Source organism: Microcaecilia unicolor, chromosome 2, assembly GCF_901765095.1.
Source record: "Microcaecilia unicolor chromosome 2, aMicUni1.1, whole genome shotgun sequence".
Taxonomy (NCBI): domain Eukaryota; kingdom Metazoa; phylum Chordata; class Amphibia; order Gymnophiona; family Siphonopidae; genus Microcaecilia; species Microcaecilia unicolor.
In genome coordinates, this window is record NC_044032.1 from 65,012,552 (window position 1) to 65,040,064 (window position 27,513).

General features: G+C 42.6%; 1 protein-coding gene across 1 annotated transcript in view; it reads right to left on the bottom strand.

Annotated features, from left to right (window-relative positions):
* Positions 1 to 27,513, bottom strand: part of PDZD2 (PDZ domain containing 2) — a 307,044-nt gene that overhangs the window by 16,837 nt on the left and 262,694 nt on the right. Inside the window, exons 19-22 of the mRNA XM_030193000.1 lie at positions 24,656 to 24,773; positions 22,417 to 22,518; positions 14,695 to 14,965; positions 13,934 to 14,068 (exon numbers count right to left, since the gene is read on the bottom strand). Of these exons, the coding sequence (XP_030048860.1) occupies positions 13,934 to 14,068; positions 14,695 to 14,965; positions 22,417 to 22,518; positions 24,656 to 24,773 (626 nt within the window). The remainder of the gene's footprint in view (positions 1 to 13,933; positions 14,069 to 14,694; positions 14,966 to 22,416; positions 22,519 to 24,655; positions 24,774 to 27,513) is intronic.

Consider the following 27,513-nt stretch of genomic DNA (forward strand, 5'->3'; position numbering starts at 1 on the left):
TACACTGAAAGATGCTTCTTGGGCATTCTTTAAACTTTTGAGGTACCTGAATGTCTATCATATTTATCCTCTCTTCTAGGGGAAGCAACTTAGATTCTTAAATCTCATTTCATAGCTCTACTAGACTCTGCAGTAGTATGGTATCCATTCACCAATAGTCTCTAAAAAGAGGCATCATCACCTAATTTTTCTACTGGCATGCCTCTTGCATCCTTATCATCCTCCTGGATTTGACTAGCACCTTCTCATACTGTTTTACTACATTTAGAGCACCCATAGCAAGAAAGTACCAGATTTTTATTCCTTTTAATTCTAGCCACCAGATGGCAGTGCTGTATCACTGAAGGTGACACTAGTTTATAAAATTTCTAAGCTAGGGAACATATCTTTCTGTGTTAAGTTTTGAAAATTGATTTGGGTTCATTCTTCTTTGGTTTAGTACCGACAACCACCCCCTAACCTTTATTTAAATTTAAAAAGCATGTGCATGCTGGAGTCCATATACTGCTATACATTTTCTTCTATATTTGTTTTCCAAGTATTTTTCTATTCTTGGCAAAATTTCCAGAAATGCAGGTGTGTATGATCGGAATGTTGTTACAGACATTTTGTTCTTCAAACAGGCAACTCAAAATTACTAAGCAGCTGAATTTGCAAACCTCTACTAAACAAAAATACACTATTTTTGGTAAGGTGAGAACAAAATGATCATTCCCCATCATCACAGAATTAGAAAACTCTATTAAAAGCTTAAGTCTGCAGCTTTTCAGCTGTTTCCTGCTTGGCCTTTCTCCAACCTGCAATCTGTCTCCCTCCAATTCTAGGAGGACAGAAGTTCAGCCCAGAGCCTTCCATGGTCATCACAGCACAGCCAGAAAAACAGGAAATGAGGGTGTTGCAGGGGGAACAAGCTGTAAGGATAATCTCATCTAAATAACCTCTCCAGCAGAGAAGTGCATGGTCATGTAGAACAGTTAGGGAACTGGCTAACCTGATGAACTGCTTCTGCAAAATATTTCACTGCTACTACTTGAAGTTTAAATTTAAGCTGAGGGAGTTTAGTGACAGTCTGTCTGAACATCAGTGAAATCTGATACAAAATGAAACCAGCAAAGAGGTTGATTAGAGTTGCTACCCTAATAAAGCTAAGTAGACATTTTAAGGCACATACTGCAGGGATCAAAATTGAGTGCAGCATAAATTTCAGCAGCAGCTGGTACATTGATATGCATCTCTGAAGGAGAGAGAAAACAGTTAATATTCAGCCCGTGACAGTCTCTGTTTTTTTTTTTTTTTTTTTAATGCTGACCACTGTAGGCTGAATTAGCCTGGATATTGAATGCCAGGCCACGTCTGGGCATTGAATGTCTGGGGTAAATTGGGCATATGCTATGTACCAGGTTTTATGCAGGTCCTGGTTTAATATACTGTCCGGGACAGGCACAAAGGTATCTGGCCAGGTCCTGACTCCTCTCACATGATTCTGATCTCCCCTTCTCCCCCCCCCCCCCCCCCGAACAGAGCCCTCTTTCTGATGTTTCCTCCCTCCCTCCCATTCCTGGGAACATCAACAGACCCCCTATCTTCCTCTCATTCTCGGGAACATCAACAGACTTCTCCCTTGGATCCCCCTCCCTCCCAGAACATCAACAGACTCCTCCTCCTTTGGATGCCCCCTTCCTCCCTCCCTCTCAGAAATTAGCAGACCCCTCCTTCAAATCCTCCTTCCTCCCTCCGAGAACATCAACAACCCCTCCAAAATCTCTCCTCTTTCTCTCTCCCCTCCCCTCCAAGAACATCAACAGATCAACCCCCAGGATCCCCTGGGCCCACATACCCAATTCCAGGTGGCCTAGTACAGAATGGACAGGAGAGATGCACACATGCTCCTGCCCATTGCAGCTGCCCCTTCAAAATTGATGCCATAACCCCTAGCAGTAGTCTACCGTGAGACTGCCTCTAGAGGTTATGGCAGTCATTTTGAAATTGTACCTCCTGCCCGTTTTCCACTAGACCACCAGGAATCAGATAGGTAGGCTCGGGAGGATCCTGGAAAGGGGAAAGGGGATTCTGTTGATGTTCCAGGTGGAGGGATGGAACATAACATAAGAATAGCCATACTGGGTCAGACCAATGGTACCCAAATAATAGCAGCATTCCATGCTACCAATCTCGGGGCAAGCAGTGCCTTCCCTATGTCTGTCTCAATAGTAGACTATGGACTTTTCCTCCAGGAACTTGTCCAAACCTCTTTTAAACCCAGATATGCTAACTAGAGAATGACAATGGGATGGAGACCCATGGTAAAGGGGATGAGAACAGAGCCTCTGGGGATGGGGCAGAGACTGAGGTGACGGGGACAAACTTTATCCCTGTGTCATTCTCTACTTTGAAGACTTTTAATGAACTAGACTGTTATTTATGTTTGAGCAATGCAGGCAAAAATATTTTGATTTCTTGGAAAAACAAGCAAACATGCTAGCCACAACTGGCAAAATTTGCATGTGGGATCCTGTCCATTCCTGCTACTAGCACATCTTCTATTGCGGGGATGACTATGGAAGACAGGAAAGCTAGAATGAATCCTGAGATTGTTTTTGACTTATTCATCCACAGATTTATTTATTTATTTATTTATTTATTACACTTATAACCCGCCTATCCAAACATCTAGACAAGGTACAATAAAACATTCATTAAAAAAAACCACGAACACCCCTCCGAGAGATACCACCTTGCAGTGGTGGAGGGGCTTCTGTGTTTCAATGACTCAGGGGGCTATGGTGAAGGGTTACCCATATCAGACAGGCCTCTGAGGAGAACCCAAAGAGTGTCCCAAACTAGGGAGAGTGGAAAGATAGCGACCTGAAGCTCGTAGGCTCAACGGCCCAGCTGTCCTCTGAAGTTCTGTCTCTGTTTACTTGAAATTTCCTCTCTGCAACTGCAGTTACCTTAACTGAGAAGAAGGGGACAATCGGGGGTCAGCCGCCAATGGCCAGAGTTTTGTCCCTTGTACAGCAAGTGTGGGACCGCTGTGCGACGAGCTGCCCACAGATGACTAGGTTGGTGAGTCCTTTGATTAGTGCCGGCGAAGAAACATCGAGCTCTTGGACCTGGAAACAACTTCATCGCTCCTGAGTCATTTAACCACCATGTCCAAAGGAGTGGAAGAGTGAGTTAGGAGTCCATGCTGAAACGGAAGTCGTTTACAGCTGAACCCGAGTCGGCAGTGCCACTCCTAAACCCAGAAGAGCTATCAGCTTGGAGTTTTTGGCTCCTGTGGAGGTTACATTGAATATCATCTGGAAGGCGCTCCAGGACCTAATGGTGGTAGTAAATAACTTTGCTTCAGACATAATCTTATTAGTGAGTTACATGGATAACCTAATCAAACCCTTTGAGAAAGAAAAATTGATACAGCAAATGAAGTTCTACAGGAGTAGAAAACGGTTAAGATTTTGAAAATGATAATAGACCAGAAATTTGAACAAAATTATTATTACAGATGATTAATATTGAGATTGTTATTTTCCCAGAGTTCCGGGTATGACTCCTAAAGATTTCCTCAGAAATATTTCCTGAAAATTTTGTTATTTTCCTTTGTAATGATTCCTTTTAGTAATATAAATTCAAAAGGAGTGAAGCCTGTGAAACTGGGATTACCTTAATCAGTGGGAATTGGATTAGAGACTCAAGTGTTCTCATTGTTAAATAATTTCTGGTTTTAAAAGAGAAAAAATGAAATTAGGTGTACTATTTCTATTAATATTGGACAATAAGTATGTTTCCAATGAAATAAATTGAATATACACCATTTTGGGTTTGAAGAAGCCAACCAGATGATCAATGTGGAATAATGATTCAGATAAATAATAACTGGGGATAATCAGGTTAATACCATGTTTTTTCTGTTTACTGTTGTTTAATTGATCTCCTTGTCTTGTTTCACTCTCCCTATTTTGTGGTCTAAGGACGAGTATAGAATTACCTGATTGAAATAATTCTTGTGTATTACTTTCTCTGTATTCCTGGCAAGTTATTTTATTGCTTGTAAATTTAAATTCTTATAAATAAATTTTTTAAAAACCCACGAACAATACACAATCTTACAAATCACAAACTATAAAACCTCAGAACCCCCATCAGCCAAATGCCCTAGAAAATAGCCAAGTTTTTAGCAATTTCTTGAACTGGGGAACAGATGCTGACTGGCACATAACCAATGATAACGAATTCCACAAACGAGGACCAGCAATAAAAAAAAAAAACTCAACTACGAATTTCCTCCAAATGTACCAGATGAAAGATGGAACCACCAGTAAATTCTGTTTTTTTTTTTTTTGTTACATTTGTACCCCGCGCTTTCCCACTCATGGCAGGCTCAATGCGGCGGGCAATGGAGGGTTAAGTGACTTGCCCAGAGTCACAAGGAGCTGCCTGTGCTGGGAATTGAACTCAGTTCCTCAGTTCCCCAGGACCAAAGTCCACCACCCTAACCACTAGGCCACTTCTCCACTGTAACGCCTGAGAAGGACAATAAGACTGCAAACTGCGCACTAAGGCCTCAGGAGCAACACCCTGCCACACTTGAAACACCAATAACAAAAGTTTAAATTCAATACACTGCACCACAGGCAACCAATGCAACAACTTCAACTGAGACGTAACATGCGCCTTCCAACCCAAACTCAAAAGAATCTGTGCAACCTACAAGGCCCGCAAAGTTGTACAAAGCATTACAATAATCAAAAGAAGGGGACACATAACTCTGCATCACAGTACAAAAATTCAAGTCTAGATATCATCCGCACTTTAAAGAAAATAACCTTAACCATAGAAGGCACCTGTGGTTTAAAAGACAGCCTTCTGTCCAAAATCACCTCTAAACTGCAAAGCGAGAAAATCACTGGCACAAAAACAGAACCAACTCAAATCCAGAAACAGGACATGGTTCTCCTAAACGGGACAACCACTAAATTTGCGTCTTCACTACGTTCAACAAAAGACCATTTGTATGAATCCAAAGTTGCACTCTCTGAAAGGAAGTCTTCAACAATGCAATAACATCATCTTTCTGAGAAGGAACAGGAAAAAAAAATTGAAGATCGTCCACATAAAGACGGTAACTAACCCCCAGGTCAACCAGCACCTGACACACAAAATTGCTGATAAGCAGGAGCCTTGTGGCACTCCGGAAACCACAGGTACCCACCGTGAAACAGAAGTATGCTGAGCCACCTGTCATTGTTGGATACGTGCTGTTAATATGTGTTGTAGCTTGAGGCCTATCCACTGGAATGGTGGTGGGCCAAGTTACTGGGCTTTGGCCAGCTGAGCAGCCCTGACTAGGCCTGAAAGCCCACCAATGGCCTTATAGATGGGAACCTGCAAAAGCAGGCCTGCATGATGGGTCTTAACAAAATCTGGTAGAACTGTTAAATTGAACATAACACCTAAGATGTAGAAATAATGGACAAAAATGGATGAAGTTTGGTTTTTAAAATGAAGTCTGTGTTTCTATGAGATGGCACTCAGATCATAAGATGATATGAAAGATGATATGAAACTGAAATGCTAGTATTGAGATATTTTTGTATCAAGAGAGAGAAAAACAAGTGTTGACAAAAGCGGAAATGTCACAATCAGGTGCAGATATTTTTGTAACAAGAAAAAAACATGTTGTTGACAATAACGGAAATCTTGCAATAGCTAAAACGGAAAGAAGAGGTGGGTACAGATGGGCATCTGCCGGAAAGGAAAGTGTGAATCAGAGGTTGGGCAATATTAAGGAAAAAAAGGGGTCTTGCCATTGACTTGCATGTAGACCTGCGCCTATAAAAGGGAAGAGATTTTGGCAGATCATTGGAACTTTCCCCAACACATCCTCAGAGCCAGAACTCTGTGCAGTTGAACCTAGAATCTGTCTGATGAATGTACCAAATTGAAGATTTGATTTTGGCTATTTCGGACAGAAGAGGGGATAGTGATGCCGATAGATCCCTCCCTTACAAAGTGGGTGATCTGGTGCACCGGCGTTATTATACGCACAAGACCTGGCGAGATCCCATCTACATTGGGCCCTTCAAGATAGAGGCTTTGTCAGCTACAGCTGCCAAGCTTGAGGACCATACATCCTGGGTCCATCTGAAAGATATACGAGCCTATCCGAATACCGAATCAGGCCTCCTTGATGTTTCCAGTTCAGCAGCCACTGGAGATACCTGCCCCACCGCGGACCCCATCTCCACCGCCACTGAGCCCAAGACCACCGACACCGCACCCAGCATCACTGTGTAATCACTTGGATCAACTAGACCAGAGACTTAATCAACTAGTTACACAAGACCAACCATCTCCCGAATCGCACCTATTAGATCTTGCTGATATCACCATCCATACGATTGCTGAGTCACCTGAGTCACCACCTGAACAACCACCAGTACTTGAACCTGCCTTTGAGTGGCCATCCTCACCACCACCTTCCAGTGTCCCTGAATTTCCACTTCCCTACGTTGATCTTCGTATCCGTCTCATCCGAATCCGCAACTTTGCAGGAGATTTGGATCTGGGTGAACCAGAGTCTGAGCACTTTTTAACTCTGCAGAATTTGTACAGCAACATCAGTGAGCTGCTCGACATTTTACACTTGTATTTCCCGAATCAGGCCAGATAAATGCCACGCCAAGTCCGGCCACAGTCCACTCCAGAAGAAAACATCCCCTTACAGACTATTCCCTTACAGAAAGTTCCAATCCCCTTACCACCTTCTTCAGCCACTCCAGTTGGTATACTCCTCCGCAGGGAATCAACCCTTCGCAGGGAACCAACCTCAGAGAACCTTACTGCCCTTGCCGACATCAAGGAACCAGATCCACAAAAAACTGAACTTTATCCTGTTGACAAGTGTGACTCTGAGCAGTTATCTGAAACCAATACCCATTGGTCCAACGACTTCGACAAAACTTATCTGGAAGACGACACCATTCCAGACGACACGGACGCAAACAGCACCGTTGCAAGTGTTGTTTCAGCAGCAGTAGTTACGGTGTTACATCAGTACACCCTCTTCTTCTGCTTTCCATCTGCTCGATTGTTTGCTGTTGGACTTGTGTGTTTTATCTTACTTTGTATAGGTTTGGTGTTGTTTCTCACTACCCTGTTTACCTATACTGCTGACAGACACCTCGTTGATCTTTGGATCACACTCAGTGCCTTTCCCACTGGCAACGTAACTTTGCCCGTTGGAAACGCCACGGTACTTGCAACTACTTCTGTACTTGCAACTACCCCTGCAGTACTTGCAACTACTTCTGTATTTGCAACTACTCCGGTTCCACCACCTACTACAGCAGCCTACACAGTGCCCCAACAGTATACCACATTCACGCGCTTGTTTGGACACAGATCCCTCCAAACGATCAAAAAGATCAGTCCCCTTGCCACCAGTTATCCCACCTCCTGGGCAGACACATCTGCCACAACAGACTTTTCAACTGGCAATCCTACAGTGCCTATTATAGGCGCAGGTCTACATGCAAGTCAATGGCAAGACCTCTTTTTTTCCTTAATATTTCCCAACCTCTGATTCACACTTTCCTTTCCGGCAGATGCCCATCTGTACCCACCTCTTCTTTCCGTTTTAGCTATTGCAAGATTTCCGTTATTGTCAACAACATGTTTTTTTCTTGTTACAAAAATATCTGCACCTGATTGTGACATTTCCGCTTTTGTCAACACTTGTTTTTCTCTCTCTTGATACAAAAATATCTCAATACTAGCATTTCAGTTTCATATCATCTTTCATATCATCTTATGATCTGAGTGCCATCTCATAGAAACACAGACTTCATTTTAAAAACCAAACTTCATCCATTTTTGTCCATTATTTCTACATCTTAGGTGTTATGTTCAATTTAACAGTTCTACCAGATTTTGTTAAGACCCATCATGCAGGCCTGCTTTTGCAGGTTCCCATCTATAAGGCCATTGGTGGGCTTTCAGGCCTAGTCAGGGCTGCTCAGCTGGCCAAAGCCCAGTAACTTGGCCCACCACCATTCCAGTGGATAGGCCTCAAGCTACAACACATATTAACATTGCCAATTTGGCTTTTAAGCATAATACGGAAACATTACTTCTTACAATGACTGATGAAATTCGTCTTGGTTTTGAACAGGGGCAGCAGTATTTGTTGATATCATTGGATGTTGCAGCTGCTTTAGATACGGTCAATCATGCTATGCTGTTAGAACGACTTTGTTCTTTTGGGATGGCAGGTAAGATTCTGGCCTGTCAAAAAGTCTCTAATGCTAACCGCTGTTACTACATCTTCCGGCAAAGGGCTCCAGAGCTTAAATATTCGTTGAGTGTAACAATATTTACTCGTATTTATTTTAAAAGATTTTCCATGTAACCTCAATGAGTGTCCCCCTAGTCTTTGTACTTTTTGAAAAAGTAAAATATTGATTCACTTCTACTCATTCTACACCCCTCAGGATTTTGTAGACCTCAATCATATCTCCCCTCAGCCAACTCTTTTTCAAGCTGAAGAGCTGTAACCTCTTTAGCCTTTCCTCATATGAGAGGAGTTCCATCCCCTTTACCATTTTGGTTGCTTTAACTTGAACCTTTTCTAATTCTGCTATATCTTTTTTGAGACACGGTGACCAGAACTGAATGCAGGTCGCACCATGGAGTGACACAGAGAAATTATAATATTCTCAGTCTTATTTACCATCTTTTCCCTAATAATTCCTAGAATCCTGTTTGCTTTTTTGGCCACCGACACACACTGGGCAGAAGATTTCAGCGTATTGTCTACAACGTAACCTACATCTTTTTCCTGGGTGCTTACCCCCCAAGGTGGACCCTAGCATCACGTAACTAAGATTTGGATTGTTCTTCCCAATGTGCATCACTTTGCATTTGTCCACATTAAATTTCATCTGATATTTGGAAGCCCAGTCTTCCAATTTCCTAAGGTCTTCCTGCAATTTTTCACAGACTGCATTATGTTTTAACAACCTTGAAAAGATTTGTGTTATCTGCAAATTTAATCACCTTACTTGCCGTTCTGATTTTCAGATAATTTATAAATATGTACAGATGCATGCGGTACTCCACTATCCACCCTCCTCCATTGAGAGAAATTGCCATTTATCTTTATTCTCTGTTTTCCGTCCAATAACCTATTCCTAATCTACAGCAGAACATTGCTTCCTCTCCCATGTCTTTTTATTTTTCTCAGAAGTCTCTCATGAGGAACTTTGTCAAAAGCTTTCTGAAAATCTAGATACATCAACTGGCTCATCTTTTATCGACATGTTTATTCACTCCTTCAAAGAAATGAAGCAAATTAGTGAGGCAAGACTTCCCTTTGCTGAAAGCATGCTGACTCTGTCCCATTAAACTATGTTTATTAATGTCTTCCATTGTTTTATTCTTTATAATAGTTTCCATTATTTTCACCAGGCACTGACTCAGGCTTACTGGTCTGTAATTTCCCGAATCACCCCTAGAAACCTTTTAAAAAATCAGCGTTACATTAGCCACCCTCCAATCTTCAAGTACTATGCATGATTTTAACAACAGGTTACAGATTACTAACAGCAGATCAGCAATTTCATATACGAGTTCTTTCAGTACTATTGAATGTATGCCATCCAGTTCAGGTGATTTACTACTCTCTAATTTGTCGACCTGGCTCAATACGTTTTCAGGTTCACTGAGATTTCTTTCAGTTCCTCCACATCATCACCCTTGGAAACCATTTCTGGTACAGGTAGATATGCATTTTTGTCTTGGTGGTGACTGTTTCCTTGTCTGTGCTCACCTCGCCCTCTGGTGGCCTGAACCGATGGCTGCTATGAACTGTCACATGTTCCAGACTTCAGCCCAGTCCGGTCCGGATCTTCCAGGCTGCCAGACTTGCTTTTCTTGTTTGTGCCTGAACAGCACCTGTAACTGCCTGGTGATTCCTGCAGCTGAATGTCAGCTGCTGATGGGCTTTATTAGCCACCTGGAAACTTCTGTGTTTGCCTTTGCATCATCTAAGGTCCCTGGTATGTGGGTGTGCTTTGTGCACTTCTGCGTAGTCCAGTTCTAGTCTGAGTTCCTTGTTTGGTTCTAGTTTGTTTGTGTGTAGTTAGCTTTGGTTTTATTGCTTAGTTTCTAGTCTTGTTTCTGGTCTGCATTTCCTTGTCTTGTGTCTGTGTTTCTTTCTCAGTGGCTGCTTGGCAGCTTTTAGTCCTGACTCTTTTGTGTGTTTCCTGTTGGTATCCAGTTCCTGCCCCGTCCTTTAAGTCCTGCCAGCTGCCTGCAGCCAGGGGCTCAACTCCTGGGGAACGGCGGTCAAGCGCAGGTAAAGTCTAGCTGTTCCTGCTCTGCCTGTTCCAGCTTGTTTGCCTCTGCTGTAACTCCAGTCCAGGGTTCCAGTTCTGTTCTGCCGTGTCTCTGGTTTGGGGGTGGAACTTGTAGTCTGTGACATCTTTCACTGTATATGTATGTTAAAACAGTGAACACTAAAGAAGATATAACATTATCTGGGGTTTTATGAAACAGCCATAAATGCACCACATCTTCATTATTTCTTTGAAATGTCCCACTCTGGTGTGTAGGCAGTTGAGGCATTGTATAACCTCAAAAGTTTCTCTCATATGTTGGCACCAAAGTATGTGGCCTAGTGGTTAGGGTGGTGGACTTTGGTCCTGGGGAACTGAGGAACTGAGTTCAATTCCCACTTCAGGCACAGGCAGCTCCTTGTGACTCTGGGCAAGTCACTTAACCCTCCATTGCCCCATGTAAGCCGCATTGAGCCTGCCATGTGTGGGAAAGCGCGGGGTACAAATGTAACAAAAAAAACCAAACAAACAAACAAACAAAAAAAAAATATATATATATATATGACTATGGTTCAGTGAAGTGCATTGCAGAATATCTTAGCTGTAAAGTTCAACGTTTCCTTTCGAAGAAAAGGGGGAAAAAGCTTCAGCAGAAAGCCCAACCAACCACCCGAAAACAACATTGAAAAACAACGTGGATGGAAAGAAATCAACAGGCTGTTTAATCTTCACGGGCTCCAACCCCCCCCCCCCCTTCTAACTCCAAAACTGTAATGTAAAAATGCTGACTTCACAGAACTGACAAAGTGGATCCCCAAACACGAAAACAGTTTTTACTTAACTCAGGCACATTTAGCCTTAGTATAATGGGATCACCAAGCCAGCTGAGGCATTGCCACCTTTGTCACTGTTCATCAGCATTTGATAGGGAGGTTGCAGATACTGAATGTCCATTTTGTTCATATTGGGTATTACTTTTAACATTTTGTTCCTATCTGTAATTGTGCCTTCTTAGGTGTGGAATTGAGAGTTCGAATACTGGTAAGAAAACATCTACATAAGCAGATATATATATATATATATATATATATATATATATATATATATATATATATATATATAATACAAGATGATCATGCAGGGGATGGGAAACGAAAGGATTTTGGATTTAGCTCATGCCTTTTCAGTAGTAGCTCAAGGCGAGTTACATTCAAGTATATTAGGTATTTCTCTGTCCTTAGGGGGCTTACTATCTAAGGGTTCAATATTCAGTGGCACTTATCCGGCATCTACCTGGATCAGTGCCACTCGCTGGGGCCATACCTATATTTTTACAGCGCTGCGTACATCTAGTAGCGCTATAGAAATGATAAGTAGTAGTAGTAGTAGTATTTTCCAGTCGCATATTCTACATACTGCCAGTACAAATCTTCACTAATTGTCCCTGCATTGTCCAGTTAGTGCCAAGGTGGTCTGGGGTAGAGCTAGAAGTTATACAGATATCACTGACATTCAGCAGCAGTCAATCTATACCTGAATATCTAGTACTTGTAACCGGGTATCAGCCACCACTGAATATTCTGGTAACATAGAAGATGATGGCAGATAAAGACCTGTACGGTCCCATCCAGCCTGCCCAACAAGATAAAACTCTTTGTATGTGATACTTTATATGTATACCTGTCCTTGATTTGTCCTTGCCATTTTCAGGGCACAGACTGTAGAAGTCTGCACAACAGTGGCTTAGCTTCCCAATTACCAGTGTTGCCACCCAATCGCCACTAAGCTTCTGTGGATCCATTCCTTCTAAACAGGATTCCTTTGTGTTCATCTCTACCACCCCCTGCGGGAGAGCATTCCAAGATCTACCACCCTCTCCGTGAAAAAATACTTCCTGACATTATTCCTGAGTCTGCCCCCCTTCAACCTCAATTCATGTCCTCTAGTTCTACAGGCTTCCTGCCTCCAGAAAAGGTTTATTTGCGGATTAATACCTTTCAAATATTTGAATGTCTATATCATATCACCCCTCTTTCTCCTTTCATCCAGGGTATACAGGTTCAGGTCCTTAAGTCTCTCCTCATACATCTTGCAACGTAAATCCCATACCATTTTTGTAACATTTCTTTGCACCACTTCAAGTGTTTTTAGATCCTTAGCAAGATACAGTCTCCAAAACTGAACACAATGGGGCCTTATTAATGACTTGTAGTATAACTTTAAACACCATGGCATTGTAAAGTAACACTGACCATTGGGGGGGGGGGAGGGGAATCTGTATCTGAGGGAATGCAAGGTGACTTGGTTCAAGATCAGAAGGGGCATCATTGGGATTTGAACAAGTGTTGGTTTCTTTCTTCAAGGGATGACTTGTTAAATAGAATAGCTTGAAAGCATCTGAATGGAAAGCTAAATGTTTTCAATTCAGTGTGGGATGGAGAACATTTTTAAAAACTTGTATGATATGGGTGTACTTGTACACATACATGAAAAATCTCAAGTTCAGAAGCAGGGCTCTTGCAAGGGGAGCGAAAGCAGGGTGACCACTTTGGGCACCAAACCATGGAGTTGCTATGCTGCCCTCTGGAATTTGCAAACACTGGAATTTATAAAGGAAAGTGAGGTGCCAAATGCAGGGCCGGCAGAACCTGAGACAACTTTTGCATCAGCCTCCTTCACTCAACCTACGCCTGTGATCAGGTCTTTCTCTCTCTCCACTCCCCCACAATACGATATTTATCCCTCTTTTTCAAGTACTTAAGCCTCACCCAGCGCATCCCAGGATGCACCAGGCAGGGCGCCACCATTTTGAAGGTGGCACTCACAGGAGGAGGGAGTGCTACTCCCTCCTCCTGCTTCAAAAGGTACAGGGGGGGCTTTAGACTACCAGGGCTTGGGGTGGCACTAGGCCATCAGGGCAGGTGGGGGTGGTACCCACTGGGTCACCAGGGAAACTGGTTTTCCACAGGAGGGCTGTGGGCAGGGCATGTAAGCATGCAAATGCATACTGGTCAGGGCTCCCCGTTCCTCCCTAATGCTCCATAAACCCTAACGCCAGCTCTGAGCTGGAGCAGCACCAATGTTTGGCACGCTGTCCGTTGAACATTGGGGAGGAATACCTAATGCCCTGTTTAGCATGCATTTGCATGCTACTTGTACTCAGAGCCAGTGAACTCGTTGTTACATACACTTGCCGGCTCTGATCATAGGGTGAAGGCAAGCACAGAGGGACCTACAGAGACCTCTCATCTGAGATAATCCCTTGGTTGTATTATGCCTGCCTTCCTTGTGTTACCTTTGCAGCATGCTTGATTCCATGAGACTCCAGTGGATTGGGAGGCTCAAACCCAAACATCTTGTGTTGAACTGAATAGTGCTATGGCCTTAGCTACAGGGCTGGCCCTCCACCAAAATGTTCAAACTCCTTTACTTAAGGCATAGAAAATAAACCTTGACTGTAGGTGCCCAAGTAGTCTAGTTCTCAAGGTTGATGTTGCTATAGCTCAGTGGAAGCTGATTCTGAACAAGCCGGAAACCTAAAGGACGAAGAAAAAAATGGCATGCCAAATATGTCATTCAACACGCTTTTAACCTACCTTTAAATATCCTTTTGATAAATAGAGGTCTGTCACCATAAATAGAGGCCTTTCCTCCATCAAGGCTGAAGCCCAACCCAGCAGAAGTCTTCAACAGGTCCACACAAATGGCATCATTTAGGTCCACATTAACACCTGAAAAATGATGATGTGCAAAACAGCAAAACAAAACATATATTTATATTTGTAATGTACATCATTCTCTTTGTAATGCAACCAATGCTTCAATTTTCTGTTTCAAAAATGTTTTATGAAATTTGAATAAAGCATAGCTTTAAGCAATGTTTATTAAAAAAAAAAAAAAAAAAAAAACCTTTCTCAAGGAGTGTTGAGGAAAAGTCTACCTAAATATCCCAGTTTTACTCACAAGAAATCTGTGCACCTTTAATCCTAATCACAGTATATTTGCTTTGGCAATAGCTATTCTATCAACTCTGACTACTGGACACATTTCCCTTCTTTACTCTGGATTTAGCAGTCAAAATAAATAAAAAAAATGTTTGCCTCCCAAAGTTTCCAAGAAATCAAGAAATAATGGATTACATACAATGATTATTTAAACATGTATTTAATAGTGTGTAATAGTTGTTAATAGTCTTCTAGAGAAGAAGAATGAAGTTGAAACTGCATTTCATGAGATTCTGACTAATCCAAAACAAATACATCATGAGTTAAGTAATTTAGCAAACATTTAAATCCCACCAATCTTATACAATCTTTCTTGAGCCAACTGTCCAACTATCTGTAGACTACTATAATACCTGTTTTTATTTCCATGGTAACATCTTTTCCAAATGTCAAGCATTTTCTTCCCATAGCAGCAGAGTCTAGCTTGGAAGAGGTTCTTTCTCCATCTTTCCCTTTTTTGATTACGACGACTGCATGTCTGTGCAGCTTAGCCTGATGCAGAGCATTCAAAGCATTGCCATGTACAGATCCAGCAAGAGGGGTGCCATTAATAGACAAAATACAGTCCCCTTTCTTAATGGTTCCTTCTTGAGATGCAACACCTTTTGAAAACACCCTATGGACCTATAGTGCAAAAATGAAAACAAATTTTTACCTTAAGAAAATCTGCATTCTCTCTCATAAGTACCTGGTTTATCTCCCAACTAGTTTTGCTTCTCATGTACAGTGCACAGCTGGGGGACAAAATTGCCCACATTCCCTGAAGGGCAAGATTTATGCTGTAAGACAGCACTCATATGTAATCTTCCCTTCGTAAGTTCCCTTCATAGCAAAACTTATTTTGTTTTAAGTATGTTTACCTAAAAGGCCCATTTAAGAAAAAAACTAGCCGTTAAGCCCGTTAAAACGGGCGAGATTTGTAATTCTCACCTCCATGTCCAGTAAACCTCGCTCCCCTCCCCCGATCCATGTCCAGCATCCATGCTCTCTCCCCTGCCCTCCCCCCCCATGTCCAGCAGCCCTCCTATATCCCCTTGCCTCCCCCCGTCCACCAACCCTGCTCTCTCCCCTGCCCTCCCCCCATATCCAGCAACCCTCCTCATTCCCTTGGCCTCCCCCCACCCTGCTCTCTCCCATGCCCTCCCCCCCATGTCCAGCAACCCTCCTCTCTGCCCTGCTCTCTCCCCATCTCCAGCAACCCTCTTCTCTCCCCCCTGCCCTCCCCCCCATGTCCAGCTACCCTCCTTGCTGCCGCTCCCTCCCCCCCCCGTGCCAGGCCCCCTGCACTGACATGAGAGCGCCTCTCACCTCCGTGTGAAAGTTTTGCAAGCAGCAGCAGATTGCCCTGCTGCTGCCTGCAGCGCTTCCACACGGAGGTGAGAGGCGCTGTCATGTCAGTGCAGGGGGCCGGATATGGAGGGGGTGGGAGCGGCGGCAGCGATGACAACGACGTCGGGGATGGGGGGGGAGGGTGGAGGTTGGTGTGCCGGCGGTGTTCCTTTCCTTCGTCTCCAGGCTCTCCAGTGGCAGCTGCAGGCCGGCAGCGTCCGTTTCCCTCTCTGTTCCGCCCTCTGATGTCATCACGTCTTGACGCGAGGGGGGAATAGAGAGGGAAGTCTCTACTGCGCATTTGCGGGTGAGTTGGTCACTTGTCATTTATATGTTTGATATTTCCTTTTTCATAGATTCCAGAGGCATAGAGATGAATGTCCCTATTCGCAAAGGTGCATTAGGCACTAACATGTGAAAATGCGTTGCAACTTAATAGGCCACACAAATAATGGGCACTGTGGTAAATAACATCCATTAATGAATGGGAGTGAAAGTCATTAGTGCAAGGTCCCTAGCAGAAGGAAATCCAGAACTAGTGTCCTTGATCCCTCCTTCTCAAAGTCTATGCTAAAAGCAGGTCTATGATGTCTCTTAAGTCTGTTGTTATAAATTGCTATTTTGCTTCTGTGATGTGTTGCTTTTCTTGTGTTCATGTCGATTTAATTAATTCACAATACTTTCCTTTTGGCCAGATAGTTTCATCCTGCTGCTCTTCTTCAGCTTTCAGTTCAACTGCAGCCAGCTGTAAGCATTCAATTGCAACTACATGGAAAATTTCCCCTCATTTTCATATCCTCCAACCAGCTCTGCCCAATCATTGCAGTAACAGTCCTTGGCCAGGGCCTGCAAATTATAGCTCCCTCCAGAACATAGCTAATGTGGACCTAATCTCCAACCACTAGGTATTGCCACTGGCTCCTCTCACTTACCCTCAGGGGCTGTAAACACTGCCTTCTAAAGTATTTCTAACCTTACTACTGAAAGACATGAGTGCCTGCCCATGTTCTCTCCACCTCCAAAATGGCTGCTGTGGCTGCCATTTGTTGGCAGAGAGGACATGGACAGGAGTTACTGGGCATCACTTCTGGCCTGACCACCCACAAGATCACCAGTGGAAGAATGGTACACCCAGGGAGGGAGTTGTTCATTCAGGCGACCCTCAGGGGGAGGAATGCTGGCTTCGGCCTAACCCCTGGTAAGCCTTTCCTCAGCTGAGAGGTGCCCAGCTCTACCACCGGCTGCCTTTCAGGTGCTGTGGAGGACTTGCAGCTCATCTGCATATCCTTACAGCCTTCTCTGGGGTGACACCCAGGTCCACTCCGATCCACTCAGGGCCTCCGCTCTAGGTGCCGCACGCCGGGGCATTTTTCTCTTTACATCTAATCTTCTTCCCAGTTGCTAAAGTACCTCAGTCATTTATGGCCCCTTTTCACATTCTCTTCCTAGCCCTGTCCCTTCCTCATCTTTTCCCTCACCCCCTACCTCTCTCCGCTACAGGAACTCACTGCCCATCCATCGACTTCATCACCTCACCTTCTCTCCTACCCTCTTCCTCCCTCTTAGCTTTTAATCTCCGCCTCTTTCTTCCGTCCATTTTGCCTTCCCCATTCCACCTAAATACCTCTCGCCTTTGACGCCTTCGTGGCCACACCTCTCCTACTCTCCTCTGCTCTCTTTTACTCCTTCTCTTACTCTCAGCCAGTGACATCAATCCCAATCCTGGCCCCCCTCACCAACTATTATCCCAACTCTACAGATCTCACCGCGACCTCTCTAATCTCATCTCTATTTCTCTACTCCCCTCCTCTTCTCTGCCCTTCTCTTGCGCCCTATGGAATGCCTGTTCTATCTGTAACAAACTCGCCTATATTCAGGACCTCTTTATCTCGCGTCACCTCCATTGCTCGCCATAACAGAAACCTGGCTCTGCCCTGATGACTCTGCTTCAGTCACAGCCCTGTGCCATGGCGGTTATCTATTTTCACATACTCCTCGCCCTGCTGGCCGTGGGGTCGGTGTTGGACTACTTCTCTCTCCCTCCTCCAGATTTCAACCCTTTCTTCCACCTCAATCTCACTGTTTTTCCTCCTTTGAAGTCCACTCTATCCGCCTTTTCTCTCCTCTGCCTCTTCGAATAGAGGTCATTTATCATCCCCCTGATAAGTCCCTTTCATTCTCTCTCAGTGACTTTGACGCCTGGCTTGCCTTCTTCCATGATCCTTCCTCCCCCTCTCTCATCCTTGGTGACTTTAATATTCCTGCTAATGATCCTTCCAACTCTTATATTTCCAAGTTACTCGCTTTAACATCCTTCTTTAATCTCCAACTATGCTCCACCTCCCCCACTCATCAAATGGTCACTGTCTTGATCTCATCTTCTCCTCCAACTATTCACCCTCTAGTTTCCTTGCCTCTGATCTTCCCTCCTCTGATCACCATCTTATAACTTTCACACTTAAATCTCCTCCCTCCCAGTCCCGTCCTATTTTATCTAATTTATCTAGGAATCTTCACGATATTGACCCTTCATCTCTATCCTCCCATGTTTCAAACCTCCTCTCTACTGTGGCACCATCCACGTCTGTCAACGAGGCTGTTTCTTCATACAACAATACTCTATCCTCTGCCTTAGACACTCTTGCACCTTTGATGACCCGCCCTATAAGGCGTACAAAACCCCAACCTCGGCTGACTTCTAATATCTGCTACCTACGTTCCTGTACCCGCTCCGCCGAACGCCTCTGGCGGAAATCTCGGGCCCTTGCTGATTTCTTACACTTTAAGTTCATGCTGACCTCCTTCCAATCTGCTCTTTTACGTGCCAAACAGGATTATTATATCCAACTGACCAACTCTCTTGGCTCTAATCCTCGACTTCTCTTCACCACATTGAACTCTCTCCTCAAGGTGCCCCCTCCCCCAACTCCCCCTTCATTATCTCCTCAGACCCTTGCTGAATTCTTTCACAAGGTTCAAAAGATAAACCTTGCTTTCTCTCCCTCACCACCTCTCCCTCCACTAGTCCGTTCCCCTCTCTCTCCTTCCCCTCATTCCCTTTCCTCCTTTCCTGAAGTTACTATTGAGGAAACTACACTTCTCCTTTCTTCCTCAAAATGTACCACCTGTTCCTCTGATCCCATTCCCACCCACCTTCTTAATGCCATCTCTCCTGCTCTTATTCCTTTTATCTGTCACATTCTCAACCTCTCACTTTCCACTGCGACTGTCCCTGCTGCCTTTAAACATGCTGTGATCACACCTCTCCTTAAGAAGCCTTCACTCGATCCTACTTGTCCCTCTAATTACCAACCCATCTCCCTCCTTCCTTTTCTCTCCAAATTACTTGAGCGTGCTGTTCACCGCCGCTGCCTTGAGTTTCTCTCCTCACATGCTATTCTTGACCCACTACAATCTGGTTATCGCCCTCTCCACTCAACCGAAACTGCGCTTACTAAAGTCTACAATGACCTATTACTGGCTAAATCCAGAGGTCAATATTCCATCCTCATTCTTCTTGATCTTTCCGCTGCTTTTGACACTGTCGATCACAGCATACTTCTCGATACCCTGTCCTCACTTGGATTCCAGGGCTCTGTCCTTTCCTGGTTCTCTTCCTACCTCTCCCTTCGCACCTTTAGTGTTCACTCTGGTGGATCCTCTTCTACTTCTATCCCTCTGCCTGTCGGCGTACCTCAGGGTTCTGTTCTTGGTCCCCTCCTCTTTTCTATCTACACTTCTTCCCTTGGTTCATTAATCTCATCCCATGGTTTTTCCTACCATCTCTATGCTGATGACTCCCAAATCTACCTTTCTACCCCTGATATCTCACCTTGCATCCAAACCAAAGTTTCTGCGTGCTTGTCTGACATTGCTGTCTGGATGTCTCAACGCCACCTGAAATTAAATATGACCAAAACCGAGCTTCTCATTTTCCCCCCCAAACCCACCTCCTCGCTCCCCCCGTTTTCTATTTCTGTTGATGGCTCTCTCATTCTCCCTGTCTCCTCAGCTCGAAACCTTGGGGTCATCTTTGACTCTTCTCTCTCCTTCTCTGATCATATCCAGCAGATTGCCAAGACATGTCGTTTCTTTCTTTACAACATCCGTAAAATCCGCCCCTTTCTTTCCAAGCACTCTACCAAAACCCTCATCCACACCCTTGTCACCTCTCGTTTAGACTACTGCAATCTGCTTCTTGCTGGCCTCCCACTTAGTCACCTCTCCCCTCTCCAGTCGGTTCAAAACTCTGCTGCCCGTCTCGTCTTCCGCCAGGGTCGCTTTACTCATACTACCCCTGTCCTCAAGACCCTTCACTGGCTCCCTATCCATTTTCGCATCCTGTTCAAACTTCATCTACTAACCTATAAATGTAATCACTCTGCTGCTCCCCAGTATCTCTCCACACTCGTCCTTCCCTACACCCCTTCCCGTGCACTCCGCTCCATGGATAAACCCTTTTTATCTGTTCCCTTCTCCACTACTGCCAACTCCAGACTTTGCACCTTCTGTCTCGCTGCACCCTACGCCTGGAATAAATTTCCTGAGCCCCTACGTCTTGCCCCATCCTTGGCCACCTTTAAATCTAGACTGAAAGCCCACCTATTTAACATTGCTTTTGACTCGTAACCACTCGCCTCCACCTACCCTCCTCTCTTCCTTCCCGTTCACATTAATTGATTTGATTTGCTTACTTTATTTATTTTTTTTGTCTATTAGATTGTAAGCTCTTTGAGCAGGGACTGTCTTTCTTCTATGTTTGTGCAGCGCTGCGTACGCCTTGTAGCGCTATAGAAATGCTAAATAGTAGTAGTAGTACTATGTGCAGGGGGAGGTAAGGGAGAGAGGATGAAACTGAGCAACAAATTTCAGCCATAGATTTGGTTTCAGCTGAAACTGAAGAAACCAATTTTGGTCACCCTCTAACTTAGATTCTGAGCCTTCAGGAACAGAAAATACCTGCTGTACCTGAATGCTTCGATAGCTGGCAGATGGGATACAAAAAATATCTCTGGAAACGTTTATTTTAAAATTTCCCTCCCTTTTTTTGTCCCATTTGGTATCTATGGGGCCCTTTTACTGAGCTGCGGTAAAAAGTGGCTGCAGAAGTGTAGGCACGTGTATTAGGCACGCGCCGGGCCAGTTTTTACCGCATCTGCAAAAAAGGGTTTTTTAAAAAAATGTGATGGGAAAAGGGCATGCGGTAAAACTGAAACCAGTGCGCATCTAAAACTGGCCTGAGCCCTTAATGAAACCCATTGATCTAGTGGTAAGGGTTCTCACACTACAGGCGCGGTGACCAGTCAGTGCATGCCAACTGCCAATTACCGCTAGAAACAGCGCCCGTGGGAGGAAAGATATTCAGCAGTGCTACCCAGTTAAGTGCCACCGAATATCAACTGCCAGCTAGTTCATCAGAATTTTATCCGGCAGGAACCTCTCCTGCCCGGTTAAACCCCTTCGAATACCGGGCCTCGTATTTTCAAAATGGCCATATTCCTTTTCTTTGTTAAAAACTGTATTAAACAGGACTCACAGTCTCTGACCACTCTTTTGGATTTATGAGATTGTATAGACTTATTTAAAGACTATTTATAGGTTGTAAAGAAACTGTACCTAAATGGTTGCAAACATTACAAAATACAGTGGCAAGACTAGTATTCAAATCATCCAAGTCTGATAGAATTACTTGTCGAATTACTTTGGCTACCTGTCGAAGCTACAGCAATCTTCAAATAATGAACACTGGTCTTCCTAATATTTTAAGGTCAGGTGTCGGAATATATGTCTAATCTTATTAATTTTTTTGTAAGGAAGCGTGATTATCTCTCTTGGCAGTTAGATTTGCAATTCCCAAATTCAAGAAATGTGGTTTATAAAACTGCTTTTTCATTAACAGTAGCACATCAGGCATCAAAGCGGTGGAATACTTTGCCTATTAAGATTAGAATAAAAGCACATTATAAGTTGTTTCACAAACTGAAAACTTCTATTACTTAAAAATTAACTGATGCTTTATTGACGTAGTTTATTGTATATTCCTTTCCTAGTTCCTCTTTTGTTAGCCATATGGACTTCACTGAGGTATGTGGCAAGTTACAAATGTAATATTTAGTTGATGTGCTGTAGCCATCACCAAGTCATTAGGGTTTCTTTTTATTGTTATGTGTATGGTGACAATATTCTCTGCAAAGATTCCAGACAAGATCAATCAATTAAATCCAACTAACAAACGAAGCAATTTCTATTTGTTAGAATTTGGACACATGTCACCAGAAAAGAAGCTGTTCTGCTTAGTATCTGTACTCTAACTTTATGTTTTCAAAAAGGTAATAAATAGAAATAAAACAAAACAAATAAAAGAAAATGAGATGATTCCTTTTTCATTGGACTAACTTAATCCATATTTTAATGAGCTTCTTGAGATCAGACTGGTTAGCTTCAAAAACTCATCAAAATATGCATTGTTAGTCCAATAAAAAAGGTATCATCTCATTTTCTTTTTGTTTTATTTCTACTTATTACCTTTAAAAGTGGACTAACACAGTACCCTGCCATGTTTTCAAAAATAAATGCCAGTTATCAGTAACCACACAACATTAAACTGGTTTTGTTTCAGCAATGATTTTTGGAGAACTGGCAAATTAGAATGGACTGCCATGACTCCTGTTAAATGAGCTCTTGATCTAATTTCCACCCTGTGTTTGCAGCCATTTCCCAGAGGCAAATTCTTGGTCTTTACTTACAGTAACTGATTTCTGTTCCAGGTCTGTTCCTCCTGCAATACTGAAGCCCAGCCCTGAGCCTTCTTCTTTATTTAGGACCACAAAGAAAACATCTTCTTTACTCTGTTGAGATAAGGAATATTCCCAGATCAACAACATTACAGACACACTTGAGAGTAAGAAAGATTTTGTTTTTGGTGTCATCTACCTATAGATCTCACAGGGTAAAACATCAGGTGGTACAGAAAGAAAATCAGAGAATCTAAAACAACATTGTTAAGATGGTTTTGGGTTTGGAAGCTGAACTTCAATGCAAAGTATAAAATTATACAGGTACGACAAAAAAAATATCCAGTAGCCACTCATCAATTTGGAGGACAATTCAAAATCATCAAACAGAAAAGAAATGTTTAAATATTTTGTAACTGGTTTCAAGAAAGCAGATAGCTAGAAATTCAAGGATAAGAGAGGACATGATATGGAATTAAGAGGGAAAAAGTAACAAAAGAAATATGATGAAAACAATCTATTTTTGTGAGAGGTGGTAAATACCTCTAACATTCAGGTAATAGCAAATAAAACCATGAGAGAAAGCATGCTTGGGCCACTAGATTAGCCAGATACCCAATTCTGGGTGGACCTGAGCAATGGCACACCTGTGATGTGGCTGGTGGGGATCCCTAAGCCCCGCAAGCTGAAGGCTCCTGGCATTTCTCTCCCTCCCTCCTTTGTGTCCTATTAAACACTTCATTTTTTTGCCAGCAGAGAGCAGTGGTTCATATATGCTGCTGCATCGGCCCTAGAGCCTTCCTGTTTCTGCATAGGCAAGACCAAAACTCAGAGAAGGCCTTTCCACCAACATAATAGGCTCTCTTGCAATAAAATTGGATTAAGCTCTGAGAAAAATAATCAGCAATACTGTGGCGCAGGAAATGAAATCCTAGCAACTGCAGTGGATTCCTAGTGTTAGAGTTTAGTAAGGCTTTTAGCAAATAAAAGAATGCCCTAATATCATATGTTCAGGTATGACAGAGTGCTGCAGACTGTATATTAGATGAATTTCATGCTGATTACACCCCACATGCTCTCGTCACTTCTCCTGTGCAAATGAAAAATCTTTTTGAGGCTGATTACTATGCAAGCCTTCTAGATTATCTTTTTTATTTGAATTACCATGTACAGTATGAAGGCAATCTTGTTTCTAAGTGAGTCCTTTTATTATCTGTGCGGAGGGCAGTATTGCTACATAGATGCTTTCTGCTATTAAATATTATCATCTTCCATTTCTTCACAGAACAAAAATACTTAGATTGTCAGCTCACATCTTGTCAACCACACAGGCTGATTTCAGTCCTGGTTATGCACCACTACATGCATGGAGGTGCTGTTCTTGTTTACCTAAGGAATGGAAATCCAGGCAAGCAACAGGTTAAAACCAGGACTGGATCAGCTTGTTCGACCAGGGCTGCACTGACAACTCTGGGAATAAGTACAGACACCAGCTGCTTGGGTCAGGCTGATGTCTGTTCCCACAGGGCTTAGGGGTGAAGAGTCATAACCATCAGTCAATGGTGATACCTTGTGGCTGAATTCAGGACTCAGGATTGCAGGTTATAGAAGAAGCCTTGGTGCATGACCCCTAACTGAAAAATTGAAACTGCAGGACTGAGCCAATACCAATAATTGGCTTTTTAATAAGCAATTATTGGCACTAATTGGACTTAATTGGCATTTATGTGCATAAATTTAGTCATGGGATCCATGCCTAAAATTTACGTGCAATCTGAAAAAGGGGGAGCAGAAATAAGAGGGTTATAGATATAATAGGGGTATTCCTAAAATTAATGTGCATTGTTATAGAATAATAGGGATATGCATCTAATGTAGGTACATATATTTGCACCACGTTTCAGTTGGTGCAAATGGCCACATCTAAAGTTAGGTGTGACTCCCGGGCGTAAGTGCTATTCTGTAAACTACGCTAAAGTTTAAGTGCGGTTTATAGAATAGCGTCTTTTTTGGCACTGATTTGTTAGATGTAATATAGAGAATCTAGCCCCATATGTTTTTTACATGTACTACCATAATCCAGTACATACATATACATGTTTTTCTTCATACTTCATATTATTAATAAATAGCATTGCATTAAAAAAAAACTATGACATTTTAATATAGCTAGGAAAAACAAATAATTTGCATGTATTGAAAATTTTAACCTAAACTTGTCATGTTTCACTGTAAATTGTGCATCACTCACCTCTGCTTGCACCTTGGCCTCCTGAATCAAAGCAATGATATCAGATTTTGACCTAACTGTTGACAGAATGGACTGTAATCTTTGCTGGTCTAAGGTTGAAACCATCAATTGATCCAAACTGGAAATAAAAGATAAAAACAAATAATTTCATCACATTTTCCATAATTCATATGACAGATGTACATATTTCAGATTATTTGTTTTTGTCAACTCTATTCTTAGATAATTCACTCGTCCTGCATCCCCATTACGCTGGTTTTCGTCAAAGTCATAGTACCTAATCCTTCTTAACTACTATACACAACAAAATCAGGTGTGCTATTATTGATCTGAATTTGATCTAGCTGCCCATGATTTAATTCTCCATCTTCATGACCATAGGGTTTCTGGTACTGTTCACACTTGGTTTAAATATCATCAGGAAGATCCTTCTAATTTACCATCACCACCTTTTCTATTACCTACACTTCTTCTTGTGGTATTCCACAAGGTTCTATTATCTTGGCCCTCACATTTTTTCAACATATTCCTCACACCACTTCCTTTCTTGATCCAATCCCTCCATTGTGGTCTACATTGTTATATTGATGACATTCAGATCCTTTTCACTCTACTCTTTTCTTAATCTGATATATCTCCTCTAGACAACTGTCTCCAACTGGTTGCCATCTGGCTTTTTCTCGATTCCTCAAAATATGAGTCAATTTTCTTCCCAAACCTGCACTTAGTTTGTTCCTCTGCACCTGTCATTCAGGGCTATCCCATACCCATATGTGTATTGTTGTGCATCATGGTGTTACTTCTGACCACAATCTTACATTTAAACTACAAATTGACTTGTTGTTTGTTCATCTTTTCTTGATCTTGATTACATCTGCTCAGTTAAATCCTCTCTCCTTCTTTTCCTCATCAAATTCTTATTACACTCACTTATGTCCAGGTTAGATTACTGCAAATCTCTCTATATCAGTTTGCCTCTCACCACTCTGTAAGTGTCTTTAGTTAGTTCAATCCACTGCAGTCAAACTTTACAAAACACCCATTGTACATAAGTACATAAGCATTGCCACACGGGGACAGACCAAGGGTCCATCAAGCCCAGCATCCCGCTTCCAACAGTGGCCAATTCAGGTCACAAATACCTGGCAAGATCCTAAAAAAAAAAAATCAATACATTTTATGCTGCTTATCCCAAAAATAATCTCTGATTTGTGGAAACAAGAACAGCATGCAGTGCTATTGCTTATTATGGGGACTTCTCATCCAGTCACAAAGGCAATTACAATCACAATGAGTGGGTGGAAGCCACTGGTTTGTAGTTCGAGACTTCACTTCTGCTCTTTTACATAGTCTTTGGGATTGGCGATAGTACTATTCTACCTCTCTCCGTTGGGAATAGGCCATTGGTTAGCATGAATGATATGTGGGAGTGAATTTGAGTTGTAAAGTGTGCTGGGGCATCTTTCATTAGGAAGTTGGGGCAGGTATCTAACATGCAGTAGACCCTGAAGAGCTTCTTCACAGAGTGAGCGACTACTTCAAGTGTGGGTGGAGTTAATGACATCCCGACTCTGTCTGCTATATTCCTGTTTGCTTTTCTTCTAGTTCTTTGATGTAAAGTTCTAGGTATCTACTGTTTTGTGTTAGTCCCTTTCTTAGGTCAATGATCTTTTTTTTTCCGAAGTATTGTGCTAAATTGATCGCAGATAGGGGCGTCTCAGTTTTTTATGTCACAGGGTTTGTCTCTATATTGTTCACTAGCCCATATAAGTTCTTTACGTTTCTATAGCCTGTTCCCACCTGCTCTCTGTAGTAATCAGGAGGGCAAAAGTAGGGGTTGAATAAAGGAAATTACATGATGCTTCACCTGCCAACTAGCCTTCTCAGTAGTAACCCCCACTCTCTGGAATGCACTCCCATAAAATTCTTGCATGAGGTAAAACCTCTCTCTATTTCAGGAAGCAAATGAAAGCCTAAGGGAGTCTTTTACTAAAGACTAGCTCAAGTTATCTGCAGCAGGGCCCATAGGAATAAAATGGGAACTGCTGCAGACAACTTAAGCTAACCTTTAGTAATAGTAAAAGACCCCCTAAATTTTCTACCAAGCCTTCAATGAAAGAATCAACTAACTAGCTAGTCACACCCACAAGGACTAACATCAGCTGCATTTACTGCAAGAGAACTTGCTTATCACACATACAGCTTTTTTGACTTGTGCTTAACACAACCTTCCTATCAGAAACAGATCAACGTCATCACGAACATATCTCAATTTACACGTTCCCAACTGCAAAGGTATCAAATACAAAACCTACTATGCATCAAGTTTCTCCTTTTTGGGTAGTCAACTTTGGAATGCTCTACCAAGACCCATCCGAGCAATTAACAACTATTTACCATTCAGGAAAATGTTAAAGTCCCATTTTTTTCAAGCAAGCTTACCCTAATGGACCAACTTAATTTTATCAGCCCATCTACAATACTCCTGCTCTGACGATGACACTGACTTTGACACCAATTATACCTCTCACCTTATTTTCAAATCCCTTATACTCAATTTCCAATCTTTTCACCATATCCCTCCCAATCTCCTTCCATTTTACCTTTCCTATCCTTTCCTTGTCTACCTTCCCTATTCAAATTCATATATTCTTGGGCATTGCTGCCACTGTGTTTATCACAGTTTATAATACTCTTCTTACATGTCCTTTGTAATGCTTTTAACTATGTAAGCAACTATGCTTATCACAGTTTATAATATTCCTTTTACATGTTCTTTGTAATTCTTTTTTACTATGTAAGCTGCATTGAGCCTGCTGTATGTGGGAAAGCGCGGGGTACAAATCTAATAAATAAAT